Genomic DNA, 10,562 nt, shown 5'->3' with positions numbered 1-10,562 from the left:
AAGCGACCTTTCCTCGACCAATGAGATAATCTGACTTGTCATACTCGAATTGTCATAAGTGTGCTGTCAGCTCATTGGTCACAAAGCAGGAGAGGGGCTGGGAATTATGTTTTCAAACAAAGCGTTAATTCCATTAACATTTATAGGCTACTTTTGATTCTCACTGTATTACGGGACAAAGTGCGTCGCTTATTAGCTCAATACGGGACGTGTGCTTTTGTTTCTAAATACGGGACGATTCCGTATTTTAAGGGACGGTTGGCAACCCTAGCTCCCACCCATGTAATTGAGCATTGCGTGGCACATCCAACATACTGTTTTACTTTAGTCCATGACGCGCTTACCTTCAGGGTCATGCTTCACATGAAAACCAAATTAGTTCAAAACGCCAGATCTGAATGAGGGTGGAGGAGGTTCAATTTGCCATGTTGCAACGAGCTTAGCTTCTGTCTTGCTAGCTTGCGCTGCACTCAGTGGATCTGCGCTGGACAGTGCAGCCTAGGCGGAGTAGTCGAGCGCAGATCCACTGAGCGCTCAACACAGACAGCATCGTCAGAAGAAAAGTTGATAAAATAAATTAAAAATTTTGTATTGTTCGATACATATGCGTACCGAACCGAAAGCCCTGTATCGAATGGTTCAATATCGATACGAGTATCGTTGCACCCCTAATATTTATATGTAAAAATGGATACAGGATTTATTGATATGGTTTGCATTATTCTAACTAAATATGATTTAATAATAATAATAATAATAATAATAATAATACATTTTATTTAAATAGCGCCTTTCAAAGCACCCAAGGACACTGTACAACAGATTTAGGGTCTAAAGTCCCGTTTTTTTGGCCAGGCCTTCTTTTCGAGGTTGGACTTCAGGTAAATATTGACAGGTTGTCCCATTCCTGTAGGTGAAACGTCACCAGCTACAGGTAGAGACATCCATCACCTTGTATTCTTGTGATAGCCTTTCCCCGCCCCATCGTGTGAACATGTGTACATGATCCTCCTCAACACCCCACCTCCAGCAAAAATCGACCTTCAAAGATGGTAAAATGCATCACAACAAAAACTAGAAGTTAACCAAGTCGAGCAAAGGCCAGAGAGCAACAGGCAGTGTCATTAGGCCACTCCCACTCCCATCAAGGCCACCTGAATCACCAGAGTACAACCAGAAATACACAGAATGGTGACTGGTGCCCCCATGACCCCAGAAATAGCCCACAATATTATTAAAAAGTTAGTCATTCATAATTTCTGTGCATTGCTGCATGAGTGTTTTCACCAGAAAGTGGAGTGCAGCCAAACTATATTTGTTATGCACAGAGCATCCAGAAAGCATTTACAGCACTTCGCTTGTTTCACATTTTTACCTTAAAGCCTTTTTTCAAAATGGATTCAATTCACTTTTCACCTTAAAAACAAAAACCCCGCCGGTTCAAGTCTGGCTCCTGGCAGGGCCACTCGGGACATGATAAGAAGCCACTGCTATCCTGGCTGTGTGCTTAGGGGGAAGATGAACCTTCGTCCCAGTCTGAGGTCGGTACAGAGTGCTCTGGAAAAGGTCATCAAGGACGTCTCTGTACATTGCTGAATTCATCTCCCTCCACCCTGACCAGTCTCCCTGTTCCTTCTGCTGAAGAACATCCCCACAGCATGATGCTGCCACCACCCGGCTTCACTGTAGGGACCGTATTGGTCAGGTGATAAGCAGTTCCTCGTTTCCTCCAGACATGACGCTTGGCGTTCAGGCAAAAGAGTTTAATATTTGTTTCATCAGACTGGAGAATTTAATTTCTCGTGATCTCAGAGTCCCCTCAGGTTCCTTTTGGCAAACTTCAGGCAGGCTGCCACATGCCTTTTACTAAGAAGTGACTTCTGTCTGGCCTCTCTGCGTATAAATGATCAGTGCTGCAAAACAGCCAGTCCTTCTGGACCGTTCTCTCTCCAAACAGCAATGCTCCAGTTTTTTTGAGTGCAACCATCTGGTTATAATTGCTAACTAAGGCCCTTCTACCTGATCCCTCAGATCATCTGGGGAGCTAGCTCCAAAGAGTGAGCTGGTGGTTCTAAGCTTCTTCCATTTACACATGGAGGCCACTGTGCTCACTGTGATCTTCAGTGCAGTGGAAATTCTCTACCCTTCCCCAGATAGGTGCATTGATCTATGGAAGGACCAATCAAGGCCTTCTGTGTCTTGAGGTAGGTCAGGCGGTCTATTAAACCCCAGCACTTGTTCTATTTCACTTTACCAATTTCTGCACCCTCAATTTTCCAATGGGGATATACAAATGATCCATTTTGTGATAAGGCATGACAAAATATGGGACAAGTGAAGTGGATAAATCTTCAGATATCTCTACATTAGTGAGTGTGGAACTGTGTGCAAGTGAAAGAAACAAAGAAAGGTAGTGACTAACTTCTTCAGACCAGCTATGAGGTACATGCTCCGAGGCAAAAGCAAGTAGACCTGGTCTGTGAGCACAGCATGGATGATCTTCTTTGCCACATAATCAGGATTCAGGATTGGTAGCAGTTTTGGCCACCTGATGAACACAAAAAAAGAGACGACAAAAAAAGCACTGAACTTAGCATTTGTCAAGTTCTCCATTTCAAGTTCTCCTGCGACAATCTGGGTGGGTAATCAGATATTTGGTTGAAGGTTACAGAGGGTAGATTTTTAAATGATTTGGAAAATTATTACACTTTATATAATTCATGTAATTAATGCACTACATCTGCTTACATGATGTGTATTATAACATTCATCACACCAAATATACAACATGTAATTCTAATTTTAAACAGACTATTGGAATCTGCACAAACAGGCCCCCTAAAAAGATTTTACCCTTCAATAATGCTACAAATGGCAACTCTATGAATAGTTACACCGTACTAGCACCAGGTTTGCCCCCGTTTTGCTGTCAGAAATGCCTTAATGTTTGTGCCATAGATTAAACAAGGTGATGAAAACAGTACTTAGATTTTGGTGCACGTTGACATCATGGCCTCAGCTGCTGCCGATCTGTCGGCTGCACGTGCATAATGTGAACCTACCACATCCCAAAGCTGCTTCATTGGGATGTGGCAGCTGAAGGCCACTACAGTGAACTCATTGCCATGTTGAAGAAACAATATTGAGCTGACTGAGCTTTATGACATGATGCCTTATCTGGCTCGATGCACTGTGGTGATACAGGGATGGACACTGTGGCAACAATACTCAGTACCAACTGAACACTATTTAAACAGGACACACACACCGTAACATCTCCACAAGCATGAACTGACATTCTGACATTGCCATCCAAACATTACAGTAAGGGAGGAAATTTTACTGTAAGTCACAGTAACCTTGTTAATGTTGCCTATCAGCTCGTCACCCAGACAGCTGCCACTCACTGGTTATTAATTTCTGGACCAGTCTCTGCCATCCTACAGATGCCTGGGTGGGATGAACCCCAGCAGATCAGCAGTTTGTGAAACACTAAGAAGCATGGTTTGACACCATGCTACATGCTACATTCAAAGTCACTGAAGTCTCAGTTTGATGCCAGTCAGATCCTCAGTTTAAACTTCAGGCAGTCGTACTGACCATGTCTACTTGCCCAATTGCATTGTATGGTAGGCTGATCACATGTTTGTGTTGAGAGGCAATTGAACAGTGTACCTAATAAAGTGGCTGTAAGCGTGTGCCCAAAAAAAAGGAACCTCATGTTCAGTCGTGTCTGTTAATATGTGGCTTAGCACTTTCAGTGCTGCCAGTCCACTTCCATCACATAACCTGTGGTCTTCTGTTCCTGGTTAATAACCAATATGTTTGGTTAGTTGGTCAGCAGCTGCTGTTTTTGTGTGAAACTGGAAGTGTAACAGGACTTCTAGTCCTCATATGTGTCAGCAAGGTGGTTTGCGACTATGTGCTAGATGGCGTCTTGGGACGCCTTTGCAGAATCTGCAACTTAGGTCATGTCAGCTGGGGTAGGCTCCTGTCTCTGTGGACCTGCTGCTTAGGCCTGTTAACAATAATCAGAGCCTCTGTCTACATTGGCCTTTTCTAGCCACTGGTAGCACTTCTTGATGTCAGCACGTCCTCGCCCAATGGTATCATGCAAGAGCTTGGTCCGACATCTTTATGCATCTTCAGCTGCTTAAGGCATTCTTGGAGCCACTCATCTGGTGAGGTGGTGATGGTTGGTGGGCTGGCGCATCTCTGATGATGGCTCTGACACTCAGTAATCCTAATCCTCCCCCTCCTGTTGCTCATAGAGTCACAGTGTGCTGGATTTCAGGTGGAGACCTCCATGCTTTAAGAGGAGTATGCACCTTGACAACAGTGGCATCTATCTCCGTTTGTAGCATGGAGGAATATTGGTGTGACACTAAGAAAAACTATTGTAATTCTATTTCGAGAAAAAAAAAGTAAAAATATTCAGATTACGGTTATTTCGAGACAAACTGCCACAGCTACAAAATGCCTTGTATAGACAGTTTCACTAACTGATCAGCATACTTGTGATGCAACTGTTGGTAGCCTTGAATCTGTCCATGAACAACCATTTCATGCTGTATAAATCCATTCTTCCAAGTTTGTGTGGCCATAAGCAACTTTCTGCACCATCTTTTCAATGTCCTTGTACTTGACCCAAAAGAGAAATAACTTCATTCCTTGTTACTAAATGAGATTCTGAAGTACTACGTTATAAACTTATAGGGTACAGCAACTGCCGCAGTTTGTCTGGAAACAACCATAATCTCCACATTTTGACTTTTTTCTGAAAATACATTTGACTTAAATCTCAAAATTTCGACTTTTGCAACTTTTATCTCTGTTTTTTTGTAGATGATGTGCTTCTGTTGGTATCAGGTGGTGAACTCCATCCCACATCGGAGTGGTTAACAGCCAAGTATGAAGCAGAGTGAGTGAGAAGTCTGAGGCCATCATCCTCAGCTACATAAGGGTGCAGGGCCCACTCCGGGTCAGGGACCAGTTACTGAGGAGTTTAAATATCCCAGGGTCTTGTTCGTGAGTGAGAGGAGTGGGAGATCGACAGACTGATTCGTTCTGTGGCTGCAGTGATGCAGCACCTGACTAGTTCGATCAGTCAGTTGTGGTAAAAAAAGCACCAAATATAAAAGTGAAGCTCTCGATTTACGGGTCAATCTACGTCTCTACGTCTCTCCCCCCCGTCCACTAAACTCACAGCAGAACAAGGAGAGCGCTGATCAGAAATGCAGCCAAGAGGCCCATGGTGACTCTGGACGAGCTGCAGAGATCTACAGCTCAGGTGGGGGAATCTGTCCACAGGACAGCTATTAGTCGTGCACTGCACAAAGTTGGCCTTTATGGACGAGTGGCAAGAAGAAAGCCATTGTTAACAGAAAACCATAAGAAGTCCCGTTTGCAGTTTGCCATAAGCCATGTGGGGACACAGCAAACATGTGGAAGAAGGTGCTCTGGTCAGATGAGACCAAAATGCAAAACGCTATGTGTGGAGGAAAACTAACACTGCACATCACTCTGAACCATCCCCACTGTCAGATATGGTGGTGGCAGCATCATGCTCTGGGGGTGCTTCTCTTCAGCAGGGACAGGGAAGCTGGTCAGAGTTGATGGGAAGATGGATGGAGCCAAATACAGAGCAAGCTTGGAAGGAAACCTCTTGGAGTCTGCAAAAGACTTGAGACTGGGGCGGAGGTTCAGCTTCCAGCAGGACAACGACCCTGAACATAAAGCCAGGGCAACAATGGGACGGTTTAAAGCAAAACATATCCATGTGTTAGAACGGTCCAGTCAAAGTCCAGATCTAAATCCAATCAAGAGTCTGTGGCAAGATCTGAAAACTGCTGTTCACAAACGCTGTCCATCTAATCTGACTGAGCTGGAGCTGTTTCAAAGAAGAATGAGCAAAGATTTCAGTCTGTAGATGTGCACAGCTGGTAGAGACAGACCCTAAAAGACTGGCAGCTGGAACTGCAGCAAAAGGTGGTTCTACAAAGTATTGACTCGGGGGGCTGAATAATTACACACACCCCACTTTGCAGTTATTTATTTGTAAAAAATGTTTGGAATCATGTATGATTTTCGTTCTACTTCTCACGTGTGCACCACTTTGTGTTGGTCTTTCACGTGGAATTCCAATAAAACTGATTCATGTTTGTGGCTGTAATGTGACAAAATGTGGGAAAGTTCAAGGGGGCCGAATACTTTTGAAAACCACTGTACAGGTTCTTAATGACACCTGTGACATTTGAAACCATAAAAATGGAAACCATGTAGCATGACCTACTTAGTTTGACATCCATCGAACATTCCGGTGTTGATGAAGTACGGGCATACAATCGTAGTTTTGACACCATCTTTCCCAGTTGCTAGCAGCTCAAGACCCACAGACTCTGCAAACCCTACTGCAGCAAATTTACTGGCACAGTAGTCTGCAGAATGAAGGTATAAGACAAAGCATTACAAAGAGATGTTCCTTAAATAAGGTTACTTCACCAATACCAGAAAGTGTATTTGTTTAGTTAAAATGATCACGTATGGGAGTATGCACTTTTACACTGATGGCTTAATAAATAATTCAGTCCTTAATAAAAACAATAAATAGATTAAAGAATACGTCATGTTCTCAAGCTCCACGTGTCAAACAGGGGATTCATCCAACACATTCAACTTTAGAATTACTGAGATGCATCACATGTTTAGGGAAGAAAACACACCTGCCAATCCATTGACTCCTATTAGTCCAGCAGAGCTGGCAATGCTGACAAGGTGCCCATGATTGTTGGCAATCATAGCAGGAAGGAAGGCCTTGTAGGTCTGAGGGGAGAAAGAAAAGGGGGGAAAGAAAAGACCAAATCACCTGCTGTAACAGAAAAGGTCGTATTCATTCTTAAATTCTACTAAAGAATCAACTGGAGACGTTAATGCCAAATTAAATATCACAGTGTTGTCTAATCTGCTAGTGAAATCATGTGGAGACTTGTCCATGTCCTTTACTGACTGACCCAAAAGTGAGCCATGATGTTGACATCCATGGTCTTCTCAATCAGTGAATCAGGAGCATCCATGAACTTCTTTCCTGTCACAATGCCGGCGTTGTTCACTAAAATGCTGACATCACCCACCTCTCGCTTCACCTACATGAAGGAATGAAGAAAAAGCATCACGTATGAATAAATATCATTTTGTAAAAAAGATACTCCAAAGTAAAATGTACAACAGCTGTAGGATATGCATGAGGAAAAGAGATTCTATGATTTCCCAAACAATCTGTGTTGTCTTGAAATTGATCTGTGATTTAGACAAAGAGCTGTTGTTGTTCTCTCAGCTGCCTCAGTGATGCACAGACATAACTCAAACATACAGCGGTGTGAAAAAGTGTTGTCTCGTCAGTCCACAGAGTATTTTCTTAAAAGTCTTGGAGATCATCCAGATGTTTCCTGGCAAAACTGAGACGAGCATTTATGTTCCTTTCGCTCAGCAGTGGGTTTTGTCTTGGAACTGCTCTGCAGGCCATTTTTGCCAAGTTTCTTTCTTATTGTGGAGTCATGAACAGTAGCCTTAACTGAGGCTAGTGAGGCCTGCAGTTGTTGTTCTGGGGTCTTTGGTGATCTCGGATGACTCCTCTCAGGAAAAGCCGGCCGACCAAAATTACCCTAAGAGAACAGCGAAGGTCCACTACAGTTTCATGCTTTTGCCATCTGTGGATGATGGCTCTCACTGTGGTCCACTGGAGTCCCACAGCTTTAGAAATGGCTTCATTACCTTTTCCAGATCTCAATTAGCTTCTCATTTCTTCCTCAATGTCCTTGAATCGTGCCATGTCGTCTTGTTTTTGAGGATCTTTTTGGTTCTATTCAAAGTGATTTCTTGATTGAGAACAGGTGTGGCAGTAATCAGGCCTGGATGTGGCTAAATTGGCATTGAACTCAGCGTTACAATGCTGTGATACACCACAATGAATTTGTTATAACGGGGGGTTTGTATACCAGTATATCAGTTTAAATCAGATTTAAATCAGATCAGGGTATATCAGTTTTTCCACATGGGGCCATGTAGGTGTGGATTTTTCTTCCCTCTTAAAAGCCTTCCTGTTTGTTTGTCATGTAACTAATATTTGATCATCTAATATTTGAATTTCTTTGATGAGCTCAAACATGCAAGTGTGACAAACATACAAAAAACCTGAAATCAGGACGGGGCCAACAGTTTTTCACAGCGCTGCAGGCTCAGTCTACATAACATTTAGATTCACTTTTTAGTTAAATTTTAAATAGCACCAATTCACAATTCAGTTGGAGATCAAACACACACTACATTATGTTACACCGACTAGAAAATATTTCATTATGGTACACAAAATAAAAGCCTCCCAATAAAGTGATAAAACAAAGATCCTGTCAGCTTCCATCTTAGAGAAAACCTCTGACAACAAACTGAATCAAGAGAGAGTATGCAAAGAGAGAAACATGTTTGGATGGTTACAGTTACACTTAAAACGGCCCGTGGTGGCTCCTCAGCCGGAGCGGGCGTGGCCAAGGTAAAGCGATCCCACGCCTGTGACGTGGACAATGACACCACGAGTAGTAACGCCGCTAAGCAACACTACCGGGGGAGTAGTGTGAGTGTCCGTTCATTTACAGCTTCCTACACTGTATATTCATTCTGTTTACATTTTTCAGTGTTAAATCTTCCTGTGAAACGCTGATCTAGACCCAAACAAACAAGACAGAAGGCAGGAAGTGATGCTTGTACTCGATGGTTATTGCTGACTCATGTTTCTACACATGAAAGGACAAATCAATTATTTAACCGTACTGCTAATGTATACAGATGTGTACAAAAAGCAAAAGTCTTAATATAAAACATGAATTAATTAATTGCTGAGTCAGAGAAAGGTGCATTTTAGTCTTTGGATTATTTTTATTATTGTTTTGGGGTTTTTTGCCCTAAAGAATTATACCTAAAATATGCGGAGCTTCACTTTAACGATGAGGGAAAAGCTGCTGTAGGAGCCACTGTGATTAACACGACTGCTGTCATTGCCACGTTGCACCAGCATTTCAAATAAATGAAAAGTCAACAATGCAAAGGACGGCATTACTCAAGCTGTCTGCAGCTAATTTGAATTTTAGTGTATCACTATGTGTGTGTGGCTGAGTGTGAGAGAGCGAGTTACTCATAAGTGCAAAAACTCCATGTGCTGTTAAGTAGGAGAGAATTAACACATCATTAGCATTCAACGGGGTCTTAATGAGCAAACGTTTACGCAGCTCTGCTAACTCCTGCAGAAATTATGAACAACTTGTATGTCATAAATTTTTCATATGGTTTCTTATAATTGTGCAACCATAGCATCATTGTCACAAGCCAAAAAACTGAATTAAAGTGAATGGATCAGACAGTGTGATAACAAAGTAAGTAGCATGTTGATCCAGTGGTTAGCACTGTTGCTGCACAGCAATTACGTCCTACAGTTAAAAGCACTGGCTTCCTGGGACTTTTCTGTGTAGCAGTCCAGGTACTCCAGCTTCACCCATCACAAATATATGGTTAGATTAGCTGCTGATTCTAAATTGTGACTATGACTCTTAATGGTCATTTCTCTCTGTTAGCCCTGCAACAAGTAGAAACCTGTTTAAGGTGCGCCCCATCTTTCACCCACTACAATAGGCTCCAGCCCCCCAATGAACCTGAATTAGACAATGAGGGAAACCACAGATTTCTCTGAAGACTTAAAATCATTTGAATACAAAAGTTAAAAGGTCTAAAACTACTTAGACTAATATAATGTATTTTTATTTTCAAGACACTGAAAGTTTGGATGTTGTAATAAGCTCAGGTGGTTAACTTGTTGCACGTACACATCGATGTTAACTCAAGTCAAAAACGAAGTAGATGCCAGTTGCACTACAGGCACGTCGGTCTAATGTTCACCCAGAAACTTTACCTGGTCAGCCACTCTGTAAACTTCATTCTTGTCACTGCAGTCACAGATATAGTAGTGGACTCGACTGGCTCCATTACTTTTAGCCAGTCTAGCAGTTTCCTTCATCCCTTCCTGGTTGATATCCCACAGCACCAGCACGGTGCTATAAGCTGCAAATTCCTGAGCCATGAGACGGCCGATTCCACTACCGGCTCCTGTAATGAGCACCACCTCACCAGCAATGTTCTTCTTTTTCTTTGGCACAAAGAAGTAGATGAAAGCCTCCACATTGTACCAGATGGACAAAAGCAGTACTTTGATGGTTTCCAAGAAGAAATTCATAATGAATCTGGAAAGAAAGAAGAGAGACATCAATCAAAAACAAAACAAACGTTTCCTGGTATTATGAATAAGACTGGAAATCTTGATGAAATGATTTTCCTCCAATTTTTTATACAAGTAGCTTCAGTCAGATTACAGAAACCTTTGTGTTATTCCTATGACTCTTTTTAGTTTTGTCTTTAATGAATTTAAAAGAACTTCAAAGCAAGTTGTTTTTGGGCGTTATAGAATTTTGTGAAAAATGAATTCAGGAATAATCATAATCAAAAGGTGCACCTCAAAGCTC

The 10,562-nt window shown here is 42.3% G+C and overlaps 1 protein-coding gene across 3 annotated transcripts in view; it reads right to left on the bottom strand.

Annotated features, from left to right (window-relative positions):
• Nucleotides 1-10,562, bottom strand: part of LOC102192677 (short chain dehydrogenase/reductase family 16C member 5) — a 34,314-nt gene that overhangs the window by 16,227 nt on the left and 7,525 nt on the right. For all 3 annotated transcript variants that reach the window (XM_005753133.2, XM_005753135.1, XM_005753134.1), the window contains exons 2-6: nt 9,956-10,283; nt 7,011-7,142; nt 6,723-6,822; nt 6,293-6,437; nt 2,423-2,548 (exon numbers count right to left, since the gene is read on the bottom strand). In XM_005753133.2, the coding sequence (XP_005753190.1) occupies nt 2,423-2,548; nt 6,293-6,437; nt 6,723-6,822; nt 7,011-7,142; nt 9,956-10,276 (824 nt within the window). In that variant the 5' untranslated portion in view covers nt 10,277-10,283. The remainder of the gene's footprint in view (nt 1-2,422; nt 2,549-6,292; nt 6,438-6,722; nt 6,823-7,010; nt 7,143-9,955; nt 10,284-10,562) is intronic.

This window comes from Pundamilia nyererei, unplaced genomic scaffold (genome assembly GCF_000239375.1).
Source record: "Pundamilia nyererei isolate P.nyererei 1_Seehausen unplaced genomic scaffold, PunNye1.0 scaffold00406, whole genome shotgun sequence".
Lineage (NCBI taxonomy): Eukaryota > Metazoa > Chordata > Actinopteri > Cichliformes > Cichlidae > Pundamilia > Pundamilia nyererei.
Note: the sequence above shows the minus strand (reverse complement) of the source record. Positions and strands in the feature narration are given on the sequence as shown.